At 41.3% G+C, this 17,421-nt stretch overlaps 1 protein-coding gene across 8 annotated transcripts in view; it reads left to right on the top strand.

The window, feature by feature from the left end:
* TET2 (tet methylcytosine dioxygenase 2) overlaps positions 1–16,114 on the top strand; it is a 122,081-nt gene extending 105,967 nt beyond the window's left edge. For 2 of the 8 annotated variants that reach the window (XM_023765105.1, XM_014467033.2), the window contains 3 exons: positions 6,967–7,104; positions 8,555–8,909; positions 11,307–16,114. In XM_023765105.1, the coding sequence (XP_023620873.1) occupies positions 6,967–7,104; positions 8,555–8,909; positions 11,307–12,823 (2,010 nt within the window). In that variant the 3' untranslated portion in view covers positions 12,824–16,114. Of the gene's footprint in view, positions 1–111; positions 557–6,966; positions 7,105–8,554; positions 8,910–11,306 lie in introns of those variants that run through there. The other 6 variants (XR_002832350.1, XR_002832349.1, XM_023765106.1 and 3 more) reach the window with 6 other exon arrangements.
* The last annotated feature ends 1,307 nt before the right edge of the window (positions 16,115–17,421 follow it).

Here is a 17,421-nt window from a genome sequence, read left to right on the forward strand (position 1 = left end):
AATATGAGCTTTTGAGGCTCACAATATCTACTAATTGTGTTCTCATCAAATAATTTTGTCCCTGTAAGCAGACTTTGGTGATTAATTAAAATTCTGTGGCCCAAACTATAGGTTCAACCATTTAACAACTGTTTTCTCAGGATGTCTATACATATAAAGCTGCTAGAGGCCCAATGCACGAAATTCATGCAAGGAGCTTGGCCCTCGCAGCCCCGGCTTCGTCCGAAGGTCATCCGGAAGGCTGTCCAGCTGTCCGGTCTAATTAGCATATTACTCTTTTATTATTATAGATGGGTGCACTACTTTGCGAGTGTCCAGATATGCCAGATTTTGCCAGGTCCTTTTTATTTTGGCCTTGGCTCTGTGAACCAAGCAAAAACATTTTTTTCTTATTGTATAAGTATGTTCTACACTGTACATATTTAGAAGGCTAGATTTTTCTCTTTTTTAATTGAATTTATTTGGGTTACATTGGTTAATAAAATTATATGTTTCAGGTATGTAATCCTACAGTACATCATCTGTATATTGTATTGTGACCCCAGGTCAAGTCTCCTTCCATCATCATTTATTCCCCCTTTATCCTCTTCTTCTTCTTCCCACCCACCCCCCTTCCCTCCGGCAATGACCATACTGTTGTCTGTGTCCGTGAGTCTTTCTTTTTTCTTTGCTTAATCCCATTACCTTTCTCACCCAGGCCCAACACCCTCTCCTTTGATAGCAGTCAGTCTGTTTTCTATATCTATGAGTCTGTCTCCACTTTGTTAGTTTATTTTGTTCATTAGATTCCATATGTAAGTGAAATCATATGATAACTTGTCTTTCTCTGACTGGCTTATTTCACTAGCATAATACTCTCCAGGGCTACGTTTTCTAAAGTATTTGTTCAGAAATACTCATGAAGGAAGCAGAAGACTATCCTGTTTCAATAATATCAACAACAAAAAGTATTAAATAAAAACCTGATACAAACCAGACACTGTTTAGTCACTGTGGATCTATATATGAGCAATGTAGGTTTTCTGTCTTTAAGGAATTTCTTCTCTAAGTGAGATATAGATATGTACAATAGCAATTACAGAATAATACAATAACAGTTGGGCTAGAAGATGCACATGTTTCTGAAGAAACAAAAAGGTTCTCCCTGAGAGTAGAGTAGAGATGTAAGGTCACAAAATCCTTGGAGGCCACATAAAGGATTGTTGAACTTTATCTTGTAGGTAAGAAAGCGACCATTTGGGTGTGCTAAGTGTGTGTTGGGGGGTGGGGAGAGGGCGAAGTGATTTAATTTTAAAAAGGTTGCTCAGCTACCTAAATATGAATTTTTCATAGGTGCTATTAATCAAATTATTTTAGCTGGGGAAAGGGACAGGATAACAAAACATTGATGTGCTTTTTTACTCCTTTGATTCTCATTATAGACTGTCTCATTCACACCTGATTTTCTAAGCATTTATATTTAACCTATTACACTTTCTCTGGAGTATTTTATGCATCTCCTGAACCTGGAGTGCTCAAAATATGGAAGTAGTCAAAATTTTTAAGTTATAGCAAAGTGACTATATATAACTTCTGAGATGTGTTTCACTATCTTTGTAGGAAAAACTGTAAAGGTGTACTAATCAATGGGCATCAAGTTTTGGTTAGGCAAGATGAATAAGCTGTAGAATCTGCTGTATAACATTTATACCTATAGTCAAAACAATGTATTGTAACTTAAAATGTGTTACAAGGGTAGATCTCATGTTAAATGTTCTTATCACAATAAAATAAAATTTAACTGCATACATTTGTACATACAAATAGATTTAATGTCTCTAAATTAATTCAATTAATGGCTGTGAATGGATAGGTGTTTTTTATATATGCATGATGGGTACCATTAGTAATGTTCATCTATATGTCTTAACATGGTTTAGAGATCAAAAAAGAGCCATGTGACCTTTCTACACAGTAAATGGGAAGATGTTATGAGGTATGGATGCTGGCAAAACCTACCATTTGATTTTTGCCTGCTTCCCTCAACTGAATATATTAACTTTATTTCTCATATCTGAATGTGCTTCCTTGCTTTATTCCCTGTTTTCATAGTTAAAGTCTTGTTGCTAAAGTTAAGCTTCATTGGGTCTTCAAAGCATTTCTTGATATTTTTTTAGAGAGAGAGGAAGGAGGAGGGATAGATAGAAACATCGATGAGAGAGAAACTTCATTGACTGGCTGTACACCCGCGACTGTGGACTGAGCCTACAACCTGGGCATGTGCCTTGACCAAGAATCAAACCAGTGATCTCTTGGTTTCTGGGTCAATGCTCAGCCACTGAGCCACACTGGCCAGGCCAGAGTCATGAGTTTCAATACACAAATATACTATGTGAACCCAGTAGTAAATAATATTCAAGCCATCAAAAACATCATGTTGTGAGTGCAGATTCTAGCCATGATGAATTCCCAGGGACTGAATTTACTTTGTGTGTGTGTGTGTGTGTGTGCGCAAAACAATTTTTTATATGTAGAAGTTGTAGAAGTAGAAAAAGCACAGGATAGTAATGCCAGAGAAAGGTGAATTTATCACATGGACCCGGACAACAGTGTGGTGACAGCCAGAAGAAAAGGGGAGTGAGGTAGAGGTGGAGGTGGGCAAAGGGTGATAAATGGGGGCAGAAAGAGACTTTGCTTGGGGCAGTGAGCGCATGATGCAGTGTGCAAATGATGTTTTATTGAGTCGTACACTTGAAACCTCTATGGTTTTGCAAACCAGTGTCACCCTAATAAATTCAATTTAAAAAAAAAAGGCAAACCTATGATTATCATAACTTATTTCCTGAAGAGTACAGTAGGCTCCAGGGCTGGGAGGAGGTTCCTGAACAGACCCCAGGGTTATCTATGCGTTAAGGAGACAAAGCTCAGAATATGGAGAAGTAACGTCATAGAACTTACAACCCAGAGGACCAGGGAGGAGAGGGCATCATTGAGAAGAGCGCCCATATCTGTAGAAAGCTCTGCTTGCGTCTTCAGCTGACTACTGAACAGTGCATGCATGTGAAGAGATTACCAAGGCTGTAGAAAGAGCCATCCAAAGAACTAGGCCAGTGGTCGGCAAACTCATTAGTCAACAGAGCCAAATATCAACAGTACAATGATTGAAATTTCTTTTGAGAGCCAAAATTTCTAAACTTAAACTATATAGGTAGGTACATTGTTATTTACTTAATTAGGGTACTCCTAAGGTTTAGGAAGAGCCACACTCAAGGGGCCAAAGAGCCGCATGTGGTTTGCGAACCGCAGTTTGCCGACCACGGGACTAGGCAGAACAATCCCTTGGTTTCATAACAGGACCTGGAAAGGTTTTGTTAATACTATTCAGAAGGAAAAGACCTATTAACATATGAACTTACAAAGAGCATGTTCAGAATCTTATGGCCTTGGTAGCAGAAGTAGATTAGGCTATTCTGATCCCATGTAAAGATGGTTAAAATCAAGTCTTGAAAGCATCAAACTGACTCCAAATAATGGCATCCCAGAACAAAGGCTTAAAAAATAATCTCTGAAACAAGGTAAAATTTATAATATCTTAATCCCATAAAAAATGACTAGGCATAGCCTGGCCAGTGTGGCTAGGTGGTTGAACATCGACCCATGAACCAAGAGGTCATGGCCCACTTGCCCAGGTTGCAGGCTCAATCCCTGGAGGGGGCGTGCAGGGGGCTGCCAATCAGTGTTTCTCTCTCATCAGTGTTTTTATCTCTCTATCCTTATCCCTTCCTCTCTCTCTAAAATCAATAGGAACATATTTTTTAAAATTACTAGGTATACAAAGAAGTGACAAAATATGACCCATAATGAGGATAAGGGGAAAGCAATCAATAGACATTGTTCCAAAAATGACATGGTAATATGTAGGCAAGGACATTAAAATATATCAGAGGAAAGTATAAGCATGATAAAAGAAAACTAAGAAGATATAAAAAAGACCCACATTAAACTTCTAGAAATGAAAAATATATGATGCCTGGATAAAAGAATACATTAGATGGAATCAACAGCAGATTAGTGAGCTGGAATACATAGCAATAGAAAAATTCCAATGTGAAATAAAGAGAAAAACCAAAACTGGAAATAAAATTAATAGATTGATGACCTACTAATGATTAAACTAATTATTACACTAATATATATGTAATTAGAGTACCAGAAGGAGATAGTGTACAGAAAAATTTTAAAGAAATAAGAGCTAAATTTTCCCAAAAAAATTTGTTCAAAACTATAATCCCGTTGATCCTAGAAGCTGAGCAAGCCCCTAATAGAGGTGGAAAAAAGACAGAAGTGGACTAGATGAAAGATACATGGAAATCAATTTGCTTAAAGTCAGTGATAAAGAGAAAAATGTGAAAAGCAGATGGAGAAAAAAAGACATATTACATTTAGTGAGAAAACTGATAATAAACATAGGAAACTTCATGTCAGGAAAAGCAAGAAAGAAGACAGAGGAGAAATATCTTTAAAGTACTGAAAGAAAAAACAAACTGTCAACTTAGAAAACCAGTGAAAACAACTCTTAAAAGTAAAGACAAAATAAAGATTTTCTTCAGACAAAAGCTGAAATAATTTACCACCAGCAGACTAACATTTCAAAAATGTTAAAGGAAGTCTTCTGGTAAAAAGTAAATGATACCAAATAGAAATCTGGATTGATTAAAAAAAATCACAAATAATATATATGTGAGTAAAAAGACTTTTTTCTTATTTTAAAGATATTTTGCTAAATAAAAAAATATTAACAGTGTACTCTGAGATTTATAACATGTTGAAGTAGCACAGAGGCTTGGGAATTGGAAAACGGCAGTTTCCCTCCCCTCCTCACCCCACCGCAATCTACAAGCAATATGTTCTAATACCCCCAGAGGATGCCTGAAATTGTGGATAGTACTGAACCCCACATATACTTTTGTTCCTATACATACAAACCGATGCTAAAAGTTAATTTATAAGTTAGGCATAGAAAGAGAGTAAAAGCAATAAGAAAATAGGATAATTATCTATATATATAAAAGCCTAAGCAACTGGACGACCGGATGGTAGCTATGATGCACACTGACCAACAGGGGCCAGACGCTCAACGCAGGAGTTGCCCCTTCATGGTCAGTGTGCTCCCACCGTAGAAGCGCCGCTCAGCTGACAAACGGGCGCCAGATGCCGAGCAGATGGCTGGTGAGCGCAGCTGTGACAGTGCGAGCCTCTCCTGCCCTGCGCACCTGAGTGGCAGTGGTGGCAGGTGCAGCGGGGGGCCGAGATGAGCCAGAGCCAAAGGCGCCCAGCCTGGGCTTGGGCTCCTTCCCGGCCGCCTGGTGCTTGGTGCACTACTTTGTGCTGTGCAGCATCGACACAGACAGCGGGCTGGAGCCCAATGAGCTGGCGGGTAAGACCAGGCTACAGTAGTGTGGAGTGCACTGATCCCTGCAAGCCAAGCCGAGGGACCCCACCAGTGCACAAATTCATGCACCGGGCCTTATAGTAACAATATATTGTAATAAAAGTTATGTGAATATGGTCTCTCTCTCTTTCAAAATATCTTATGGACTGTACTCAGCTTTTCACTTAAAGAGAGCAGTTTATGGCTTCCCTTTGGCATATCCGAATTACCAGCATCACTGTGCATGTGTTGTGGGCCATCATTAAGTAAAGTAAGGTGACTTGAACACAAGCACTGAGATACCACACAGTCAATCTGATAGCAAGATGACTGCTAAGTGACTAATGGGTAGGCTGGCACATATAGCTAGAGATGCTGGACAAAGAGATGACTCACCATTCAGGTGGGACTGAGTAGGTTGGTGCGAGATTTCATCACACCCCTCAGAATGGTGTGCAATTTAAAACTTATAAATGGTTTATTTTTTGAATTTTCCATTGAATATGTTTGGACCACTATTGTCGACAGGTAACAGAAACTGTGGAAAGCAAAACAGTGAATAAGGGGAGATTACTGCATACTGTTATAAAGTTCTCATGTATGGAGTGGTATAATATTACTTAAATGTAGACTGTGGTAAGTTAAAGAGCACACCATAAACTTTAAAGCAAGCAGCCACTACATTAAAGCCAATTAAATTAAATTCTGTACCAGAAAGATGCCTACAAAATCTCTAAATATCTGGAAATGGAGCAATACATGTCTAAATGACATATGAGTCAAAGAATAAATTATAAGGGAAATTAGAAAGTATTTCAAACTAAATGAAAGTTAAGAGATGACATTAAAATTTGTGGGATGCAGCTATAAAGCATTGCTTAGCAGCGGTTCTCAACCTGTGGGCCGAGACCCCTTTGGCAGTCGAACGACCCTTTCACAGGGGTCACCTAAGACCATCCTGCATATCAGATATTTACATTACGATTCATAACAGTAGCAACATTACAGTTATGAAGTAGCAACGAAAATAATTTTATGGTAGGGTCACAACATGAGGAACTGTATTTAAAGGGCCAGAAGGTTGAGAACCACTGGATTAGAGAAATATAGCATTGAACACTTATATTAGAAAAAAACTAAGCAGCAGTGATAGAGATCAGTGGGTGCCTGAAAACAAAGAGGAGGCATGAATTATAAAGCGGTATGAGGAAATTTGGGGGAGTGATGGATATGCACATTATTTTGATGGTGGCATGGTTTCATGTATTATTATGTCAAACTTATCAAATAGTGCTCTTTAAATATATTCTGTTTACTGTCAGTTATACCTCAACACTGTCAAATAAAAACTTTACTATGTCAAGGTATTGGCTTTATTGTGTACCATCCTCTTGTTTTTGGATCTAAAGTAGGCAACAATTCTAAAAGTTCTAAATATTACAGTGTCTTTTTGACCTATTCAGTGCACAGGTCTTGGACTTTCTTATCAAATGTATGCCCAGGAATTTAAAAAGCCTGAGTACCTCCCCACTCACACACATACTTGTATTTTTCAGATTGAATATGAACACCGAGCGCCAGAGTGCCGCCTGGGTCTGAAGGAAGGCCGTCCGTTCTCAGGGGTCACTGCGTGCTTGGACTTCTGTGCTCACGCCCACAGAGACTTGCACAACATGCACAATGGCAGCACCTTGGTAAGTGCGGCTGAGGACGGGCAAGCAGCCTGCCCCGTGGAGGAGCAGCGGGCTGGCAGGGAACAGCATTTGCTTAGAGTAACACGCTCTCTGCAGGTGTCACACAGCACAGCCGCGTTTTCATGAATGAACTGTTGTTGCATAACTGTTTGGCATAACTAGTACTCTCATAACAGGTTGGCACACCAGGGGAAACTGTGTTGACAGGCACATGAAAATCATGGAAATTCTCGGTGCTAATCTAAACCAGTGACTATGAGTTGCCAGCTCCTAGCAGTTGGCTGCCAAAAAAATCTTTAAAAATTACGTGTCAGATATCTGGTAGGTTATGATCAGTTAAGCAACAAGCCAAAGTACCAGTCACCTTGCAGAGAAGTTCACATAGAAGCACATCGTCACTGTCACAGTAACTGCTATAGAAGATTCAAAGTGAAAAAGAGGCCACGGGAACTATATATTCCAATGGGTGAAATGCATTGGGCCTTATAACTGAAGGCTATGGTACAGGGAGAAAATGAATACGGTCTTAGGGTAGGGCAACCTTCCATAATAACAAAGTCCAGGAAAAGGGCTTGCCTGGAGAGAGATGATCCGAGGTGGAGATAAGGAATGAGAAAGCTCAAGTGAAGAAACTGCATTCATCAACCTAACGCAGTGGTTCTCAACCTTCCTAATGCCGCGACCCTTTAATACAGTTCCTCATGTTGTGGTGACCCCCAACCATAAAATTATTTTCGTTGCTACTTCATAACTGTAATTTTGCTACTGTTATGAATCATAATGTAAATATCTGATATGCAGGATGTATTTTCATTGTTACAAATTGAACATAATTAAAGCATAGTGATTAATCACAAAAACAATATGTAATTATATATGTGTTTTCCGATGGTCTTAGGCAACCCTTGTGAAAAGGTCATTCGACCCCCACATGGGTCGCGACACACAGGTTGAGAACCGCTGACCTAACGCATCATCAACATGGATATAGTTATAGTTAAGGAAGGTGACCAGTTAATGAGAAAACAAACGACGGGCACTAAAGTTATGTTGTAGGGTAGAAAGAATTCAGGGAGGTAGTAGCAATAGTGGAAAGAATTTGAGAAAACTGATGCACATGATGAGAGAAAATCATTGATCCGCTGCCTCCTGCACACACCACGCTCAGGATCGAGCCCACAATCCGGGCATGTGCCCTGACTAGGAATGGAACTGCGACCTCTTGGTTCATAGGTTGATGCTCAGTCATTGAGCCATGCTGCTGGGGGAATTGATCCACTCTTTATTAATAACAGACATAGTTTTATGGTCACTGGTGTGGTCCAGTAGACCACCACCACAAATCTAAATACTAAGAGCAAGAAACACACACACACACACTGTTGTTCTGGACTGAAACAGGCTGTTTGTCTTGCTTTCCTACCAGGTGTTTGTCTTGCTTTCCTACCAGGTGTGCACCCTCACAAGAGAAGACAATCGAGAAATCAGAGGCAAGCCTGAGGATGAGCAACTCCACGTGCTGCCGCTCTACAAAGTCTCTGATGTGGATGAGTTTGGGAGTGTAGAAGCTCAGGAGGAGAAGAAACGAAATGGTGCTATTCAGGTGCTAAGTTCTTTTCGGCGGAAAGTCAGGATGTTAGCAGAGCCAGTGAAGACGTGCCGACAGAGGAAACTAGAAGCCAAGAAAGCTGCCGCCGAAAAGCTTTTTTCTCTGGAGAACAGCGCGCATAAGAATGAAAAGGACAAGTCCGCCCCCTCCCGCACAAAGCAGACTGAAGGTGCAGCCCAGGCTAAACACTTGGCAGGTAAATTTAATGTGAAGCCTTGTAGATACATGTGTTATATGATACTTCAAATGAGCATTGTTCATTTTGGAAGGTCACATTTAGTCATGGTCTTAGTTCTGTACCAGAATCTTGTCTAAAGTCCCAAGGGCCAGGCTTTGTTCTTGGAGATGGTACTGAGCTATTGCACCATCAGCCCCAGCTTGATGGGAAACTTTGGATGTTATTCTATAATAAGTGGCAGAATCTCCTGATAGATAAGTGATATGGCAAAATCAGTGTTAATCGAGCAGTGGCAGGTAGACCACATTAAAGCTGAAGAAGCTAATAGTTTGGAGACAGAAGCAATAAACCAAGAGTGAGGTAATAAGAGCTTGAATTTTAGTGGTGACAATGAAGATGTAGCAGAAATGGGAGTGAATTCTTCCAAAATTAATACCAATATACTGATGGCAAAACATTGGGATAAGAAGGTGACAGATTTAAGGATGACTCCAAAGTTTGAAGCCCAGATAACTTAAGCAGTACAATTTATTGAAATAAGTTTGGGAACAAGATTAAGGGGGTAGTGGTGGGAGAATAAGATGCCTTTCCTTAGCCATATTATGTTTGAGGTTTAGGAGATGGGTCCACATGTAGTTCTTATAAAGCTTTCACCCATCCCAATGGATCACATCTACAGTAGTAGCAATAGAACGTGACTTAGCAATACTTAGTTGATATTTTCTGTCCATAGCCCCTTGCTTTATGTCTGCAGTTAGTAGTGTAAAGAATCATACAACAATGTAATAATGTCCATAACCAAATTGTAGGCCTGACCATTAACAAGAGAAAAGTGTATACCTTGTAAGTTTAGTGAACCAGTTTGCTTAGAACCAACCATCTTTGTCTTACAAAGTCAAATCTTCCTGGTGATTCATTGTGAAGCCCAAAGAAACTAAGTAATTTAGAATAATGTGCCAAAGATGCTTAATAAATATTTGTTGATTGGTTGACCCACTACTAGAAACTAATCCCATTCAGTCCATGATGTCCCTTTAAGTTAGCTGTAAAGTGTAAGCGTGTAGAACTTGGCCTCTCGTCCCTTCTAACCGGCTTCTGCAACGATCGTTTCGGTGGTCAGGGCTGCCAGTACAGCTCCATCTGTTCTGATCTCAGGTAATGCTCCTAAGTGAGGTCATGAAACAACAGTATGACTTTTTAAAGTTTTCAACTTGCAAAGCTGAAAGTTTCATTCAAGTTTTATCTACAACTCTGTAAATTTCCTTTCTCAAGAGCATGCTAATGAAATGGGTTCGTGTGTTATACAAGATGCTTTGGGTGTTTGAATGAATGTCATTTTTCTTCTCATTGCATTGCTGAATCTTTTCATAACAAATTTTATGCTACTTAATTTTAACTATTTAACCAATTTTATTGCATGCCAGGCAGTGTAGAAATAAAGTAAAATAAGGCATGGTCCCTTCCCACGGGAAATTCCTTCTTAGGAGGATCAAGAGGGGGCTAAAAATGGATAATTACAATACATTGTGACTGTTGCTTCATGTGCTTTGTGGTGGGTACTGCAAAAGCCCTGGAAGATGAGGTCATAGAAGTGTTGCTCAAGGAAGGGATGCCTGTGCCAAGGGAGGGCAGGGAGCTGGGTGGAGGGCGGAGGGCACTTCATGCAGAGAGTTTGGCCTGATCAGAAGCAGAGGCTCCAGAGAATGTGATGCTCTCTGTGGAATGTCTTTTGGATGTTTACTACCTTTACCTTCACTTACCAGACTGTCCTTTTATGAGGGCTGTCATTTTATTTCTAACTAGAGGCCCTGTGCACGAAATTAGTGCACTTGGGGGGTATCCCGCAGCATGGATTGCAAGAGGGCACAGACCAGGCTGAGGGACCCCACTGGTGCACTATTGGGGCCGGGGAGGGATGCGGGAGATTGGCCAGCTGGGAAGGGACCGTGGGAGGACTCCAGGGCGTGTTCGGCCTGTCTCGCTCAGTCTCGATCAGCCGGACCCCAGCAGCAAGCTAACCTACCAGTTGGAGCATCTGCCCCCTGGTAGTCAGTGCACGTCATAGCGACTGGTCAACTGTCTTCCCCCTGGTGGTCAGTGCATGTCATAGCGAGTTGAGCTGCCTTAGCATATCATTAGCATATTATGCTCTGATTGGTTGAATGGCCAACTGGATGACTGGACACTTAGCATATTAGGCTTTTATTATATGGGATGCTTTAGACACAAAAAATAATGCCAGACAGTCATCAGCACCCTGACTCTGCTCTTACCTTGTTTGATGGGTATTGTATAATCCTGGTGCTGGTTCTTACATGCATTTAAGCATCCTCACTAGCTTTCATAAAACAATGGTCAAGCATGCTTGTTCCTGCTCTTTTCTTATCTTGTCCACAAAACTTCTATGACTTTCAGGATCAGTCATGCAGCTGTCCCAGCAGCCCCAGCCCCAGTCACAGCCCCAGCAACTACAGAAGCAGCCTCCACAGCCACAGAAGCAGCCACCGCAGCCACAGCCGCAGCCGCAGCCGCAGCCACAGCCACCCCAGCAGCAGCCACCCCAGCAGCAGCCACCACATCACCCCTTGACTAATAACCATCATTCAGAGACTGTCAACTCTTACTATTCTTCTGGACACACCAATCTATATATGAGACGGCCCAATCCAGTCAGTCCTTATCCAAGCTCTTCACACACTTCGGATATTTATGGAGGAGGCGCCAACTGTGTGAACTACTATTCCACCTCATCCCAAACTGCGGGTTCATATTTGAATTCTTCTAATCTCATGAGCCCCTACCCTGGGCTTCTAAATCAGAACAACCAATATCCATCATATCAGTGCAACGGAAACGTATCCATGGACAGCTGCTCCTCCTATCTGGGTTCTTACTCTCCCCAGTCCCAGCCCATGGATCTCTATAGGTATCCAAACCAAGACCCTCTCTCTAAGCTAAATCTGCCGCCCATCCACACGCTTTACCAGCCGAGGTTCGGAAACAGCCCGAGTTTTACTTCCAAACCCTTGGGTTACGGAAACCAAAATATGCAGGGGGACACCTTCAGCAGCTGTGCTCCCAGGCCCACCGTGCGCCACGTGGGGACGCTGCCTCCTTATTCCACGCACGAGATGGATGGTCACTTCCTGGGGGCCGCCTCTAGATTCCCACCCAATTTGAGCAACCCCAACATAGACTATAAAAACGGGGAGCATCCCCCACCTTCTCGTATGCTCCATAACTACGGTGCCGCCCCGGGCATGTTCAACAGCTCTCTCCACGCGCTGCAGCTCCAGAACAAGGAGAACGACATGCTCTCCCACACAGCTAACGGGCTCCCCACGATGCTTCCCGGCCTGAGCCACGATCGAGCTGCCGCCGCCCAGCAAGGCTTGCACAGGTTGCTAGACGCGAGCAGCCAGGACAAGCAGCCTCCTGCCGCGGAGGAGAACGACGAGGTCTGGTCCGACAGCGAGCAGAGCTTCCTGGACCCTGACATCGGGGGCGTGGCGGTGGCGCCGGCTCACGGGTCCATTCTCATCGAGTGTGCAAAGCGGGAGCTGCACGCCACGACCCCCTTAAAGAATCCCAACCGGAATCACCCCACCAGGATCTCGCTCGTCTTCTACCAACACAAGAGCATGAACGAGCCCAAACACGGCCTGGCGCTCTGGGAGGCCAAGATGGCCGAGAAAGCCCGGGAGAAGGAGGAGGAGTGCGAGAAGTACGGCCCGGACTACGTGCCTCAGAAAACGCACGGCAAGAAAGTGAAGCGGGAGCCCGCCGAGCCGCACGAGCCCTCCGAGCCCACCTACCTGCGCTTCATCAAGTCCCTGGCCGAGAGGACCATGTCGGTGACCACAGACTCCACAGTCACCACGTCTCCGTATGCCTTCACTCGGGTCACGGGGCCTTACAACACATACGTGTGACGTCGCCCCCGGTGTTGGTTACCTCATTCGAAAAGACCACAGCCAACCGGCCCACAGTGTAGTTCTCATGACATGGGCCCTGGGGAAAGGGACACAGTATTCATGACAAAGGTGGTAGGAAGAACCTCAGCTCACCAGCAAACGCAAAAGAGGTCACCTTCCCATAGCACTTAATTCCCACTGACTCCTAAGTGGTCACAGATGGCATCCATGCAAAAGACCAAAGCATTCTATGCAAAACGAAGGTGGGGAAGAGAGTGTTCCACCATTTACATTTTTAAACACTGGTTCTATGATTGGACGAGATGATAATGTAAATGTGACTTTTCCCCACCTTACAACTCTACACATCTGTGACCACTTTTTAGTAATACCAAGTTTGCATAGTCCTGGACACAAATCCAGCGAGTACTGTAGTGTTACAGTGGCAGGATTCTTAAACACCATCTGGTGCTGAACATATAATGTACTGAAATACTGGAATTATGGTTTTTTAACATGCAGTTTTTACTGTAATCTTAATATTAACTTTTATTTATCAAATAGCTACAGGAAGCATAAATGAATAGACAGCAAAACACTGAATTAGTTTGGGTGTTCTAAGAAATGGTGCTAAGAAAATGGTGTCTTTAATAGTTGAAAATTTAATGCCTTTATATCATCAAGATGCTATCAGTGAACTCCAATGCCCTTGAATAATAGGGGTACCTTTTCATTCAAGTTTTTATTATAATTACCTATTCTTACACAAGCTGTTTTTAAAATGTGGACATTTTAAAGGCCTCTGGATTTTGCTCATCCAGTGAAGTCCTTGTAGGACAATAAACGTATATATGTACATATATATATACATATATATATACACACACACATGTATATGTGCACACACATGTATATGTATAAATATTTTAAATGGTGTCTTAGAAGCACTTTGCCTACCTAAGCTTTGACAACTTGAACAATGCTAAGGTACTGAGACGTTTAAAAAAAAAAGTTTACTTTCATTTTAGAATGCAAAGTTGATTTTTTTAAGAAAGCTTTTAAAATATTTTTGCTTTTAGCCATGCGTCTGCTGATGAGCAATGTGTCCATTTTTCATACAGCCAGTTCAATCCAAAAGGGGGCTTACTGGATTCAAGGGAATACGTTAGTCCATAAAACATGTTTTCTGGTGCTCATCTCTCATGCTATACTGTAACAGTTTTATACGAAATTGTATGACAAGTTCATTGGTCAAACATGTAGTTTTCAGAATTTTCTATCAACTTCAGTCATGATGAACTTCATGCCACAGACTCAACCATGCCATTCACTTACACAAAGTGGTTTTATGGCTCTGTATGCTCTTCAGCAATTGAATGTCAGTCTGCCTTTGTGTTGATAATTGTACGTTGTGATGTTGTCACTTCTTGGCTTAAGTGTCCTCTTCACCAGGAAGACCGACCGAGCAGACTGGCCTGCATCAGTTGAATAAACAGGGTTAGTTCCATGTGAATCTGTTAAATAAAGGAAAAGAAAAAGAAACAGGCAGCTGGCTTGCTGTGGCGGTTTTAAATCATTAATTTGTATAAAGAAGTGAAAGAGATGTATAGTAAGTAAATTAATTGTAAACAAAACTTTTTTAACGCAATGCTTTAGTATTTTAGTACTGTAAAAAATTAAATATATATATATACATATATATATATGGATTTGAAGCAGAATTCACATCATGATGGTGCTACTCAACCTGCTACAAATATATCATAATGTGAGCTAAGAATTCAGTAAAGGTTTGAGTGGTGTTCCTACTGTCATATACCTCAACACTAGTTTGGCAATAGGATATTGAACTGAGAGTGAAAGCTTAGAGCATCATGTACCATCATTTTTTTTCCAAGTCTTTCTTTTTTATAATTAAAACGCATACCTTTTTGTTCAATACTTGATTTCTTAGCAAGTATAACTTGAACGTCAACCTTTTTGTTCTAAAAATCAGGGATATTTCAGCTCATGTTCTCCTTATGCCAACATGTCACCTGTGTTTATGTAAAATTGTAGGTTAATAAACATATTCTTTGTCAGGGATTTAAATCTTTTACTTTGAATCCCTCCTATTTTGCTTGTATATGTCCTCATGTAACTAAAACTAATTTTGTATATCTGTTGACCCCTTTTATTGTAAAGAAAAGCATTTTAAAAGTTTGGGGAGTATTTTGATTGTTTTGAGCAGGAAAAAAATTACATGAAAATAGAATGCACTGAGTTGATAAAGGGAAACTTGTAAGGCAGGAGTTTGGCAAGTGGCTGCTGGCTAGAGTCTTTGAACTCTCTAAATAAAGATGTTTTATCCTGTAATCAGTAGAGGTACAGATCCATAAGGACGTCCCTAAACAGGCAAAACATTTAGGGGTATGGTGTGCAATCGACTGTACAATTACATTTTGGTCTAAGTACACTTTTGCTTACTAAAATTTCAAATAAATTCTTAATCAAGGGAGCCTTTGAGATTTATTGGTCAAATCTTTCTTTATAACATGGCTTTTGTCTTTTTAAAAACTTTCCTTTCTGGCTGTGATCAATTTACAAATATTTCAAAAACATTTGTTTTGCCAATGTCAAACCACATGATTTTGAGTATTTTACATATAGCATATATCTAATGCCAACGATTTGGTTACTACATGCATATTTGTTGGTTTTGAGTCATCCATCCCTTTATGAATATTTGGTTTCTATATCATTCACTGTCACTTGTCAAACTGCTAGCCAGCAAGAGCAGGAAGTATAGTTTGGGGGGTTCAGGAGAGGTTAGGTAGGGAGAAGAAGAGAAAATTGAATGGCATATTGTAAATATCAGATCTATAATTGTAAATATAAAACCTGCCTCAGAATGAATGGCAAGCAAATCTCCAGTTTGCTTATATAGGAATATCAGGTTGACTATATAGCCATACTTGAAAAATGCTTCTGAGTGGTGTCAACTTTACTTGAATGAATTTTTCATCTTGATTGACGCACAGTGGTGTACAGTTCACTTCTCAAGCTAGTGGTCAACTTGTGTAGGAAACTTTTGCAGTTTGACACTAAGATAATGAGCTCTGTGTGCATTTTTTCTATGCTTTTTTAAAAACTTAGTTTCATTTCATTTTCATGAAATGTTTGGTTTGTCTATAAAATCTGAGGATGGTTATAAATACTGTAAGTATTGTAATGTTATGAATGCAAGTTATTTGAAAGCGTTTATTATTATATCATTCCTGATAACGCTATTAGAGTGTTTTTAATAAAATTTATATTTATTTAATGCACTCTAAGTATTGTCTTGTTAAAGTTTCTGTTTACTGCTTAAGTTATTGTCATCTCAATGAGGCTAAAGGGAATAAAAAGAATTCTTTTTTTAAAGATAATTTTAGTCATTCTTAATGTTAAACTATATCTAGAGTAATATCCACATAATTAAGGCCAAAATATTTCTCTGGTTAAATAGTTTAGGTATTAACCTTTTTTCCAGTTTACTTTTTAGCCTATTCACCTTACTTGAGTAGCCAGTGTAAGTCAGGAATAAAGTAATAGCATCTGCTGACCTTCATTAGCCTGACCACCCCTTCCTGTGTGTAGTTTGTGAGGGCCACCAGCAACAGCAGGTACACTGGGGTTGAGTTCACATTTCTGTGGTCTAAGGCCACCCTGATTTTTAGATTCACATTTCCCTCTTTATGTCCACTCTTCTCAAGGAAGATTCCACTTCCTGCCCATCCAAAAGGCAGATTGTGTTGGACAGGAAGAGAGGTGAGAGGTGGGCTGGGCAGCACCACATAGACATGCATGTCCACATCCATTCCATGTGGCTTCAGGGAGCTGGAGGCTAGGGTGTCCTCATCTCTGCCCCTTCTTTGTCTCACGCAGCACCACTGCACTCCTGCTGAAGCACTTCCTAGAAACACAAGCTATCCAACACAGTAACTAGTTATAGTTCCGTGCTTTCAGCCCTTCCCATCCCGCATCCCTCCTCCCACCCCCGCCTAACCTCTATCCCTTCCCTTCCCAAACTGGCAGAGAAATCATTGTCATCATGCAGTAAGTAAGGAAACTCCCTTCCCCATATTTCCCTCTCTGTTCAGCCTGGGCCAAATCTGATTTAAATAGTCCTTCCTGAGCCCACCTTTGAGCTTGACTGGGTGATTCCTCCAGCACTCTACTCAAAGCCAGCATAGTAAAAGCAGCAGCAATATCACTTAAAAGCAGTGATCCAATGATTTCTTTAAAAAAAATTCAGCCCTTTGGGGACATTGTCAACCCTCATTTCACATCCTTCCTCTGACTGAGCCTTGGGAACCTCCCACTCCTCATTTGCTAGTCTGCCATGCCCAGGGCAAAGGGAGCTCAAAGCTTTTCCTGTCAGACCCTATGCAGATCCCACTGGCTGAGTCAGGTGATGCCAGTGCCCTGTAAACGAAGGTGCGGGCAGGCCTGCTGCTGTGAGTCTGCAGGTGGACCTAGACAGGGAGGCAGCTGGGAATGACAGATGAGCCATCATTCACGACGTTCTGTGGGTCCCTTGCCTCCTCTGGAAATACTTGCCAAGATTGAACCTTTGCAGGCAGGCAGGCAGGCAG

Source organism: Myotis lucifugus, unplaced genomic scaffold (assembly GCF_000147115.1).
Source record: "Myotis lucifugus unplaced genomic scaffold, Myoluc2.0 scaffold_375, whole genome shotgun sequence".
NCBI classification, from domain to species: Eukaryota; Metazoa; Chordata; class Mammalia; order Chiroptera; family Vespertilionidae; genus Myotis; species Myotis lucifugus.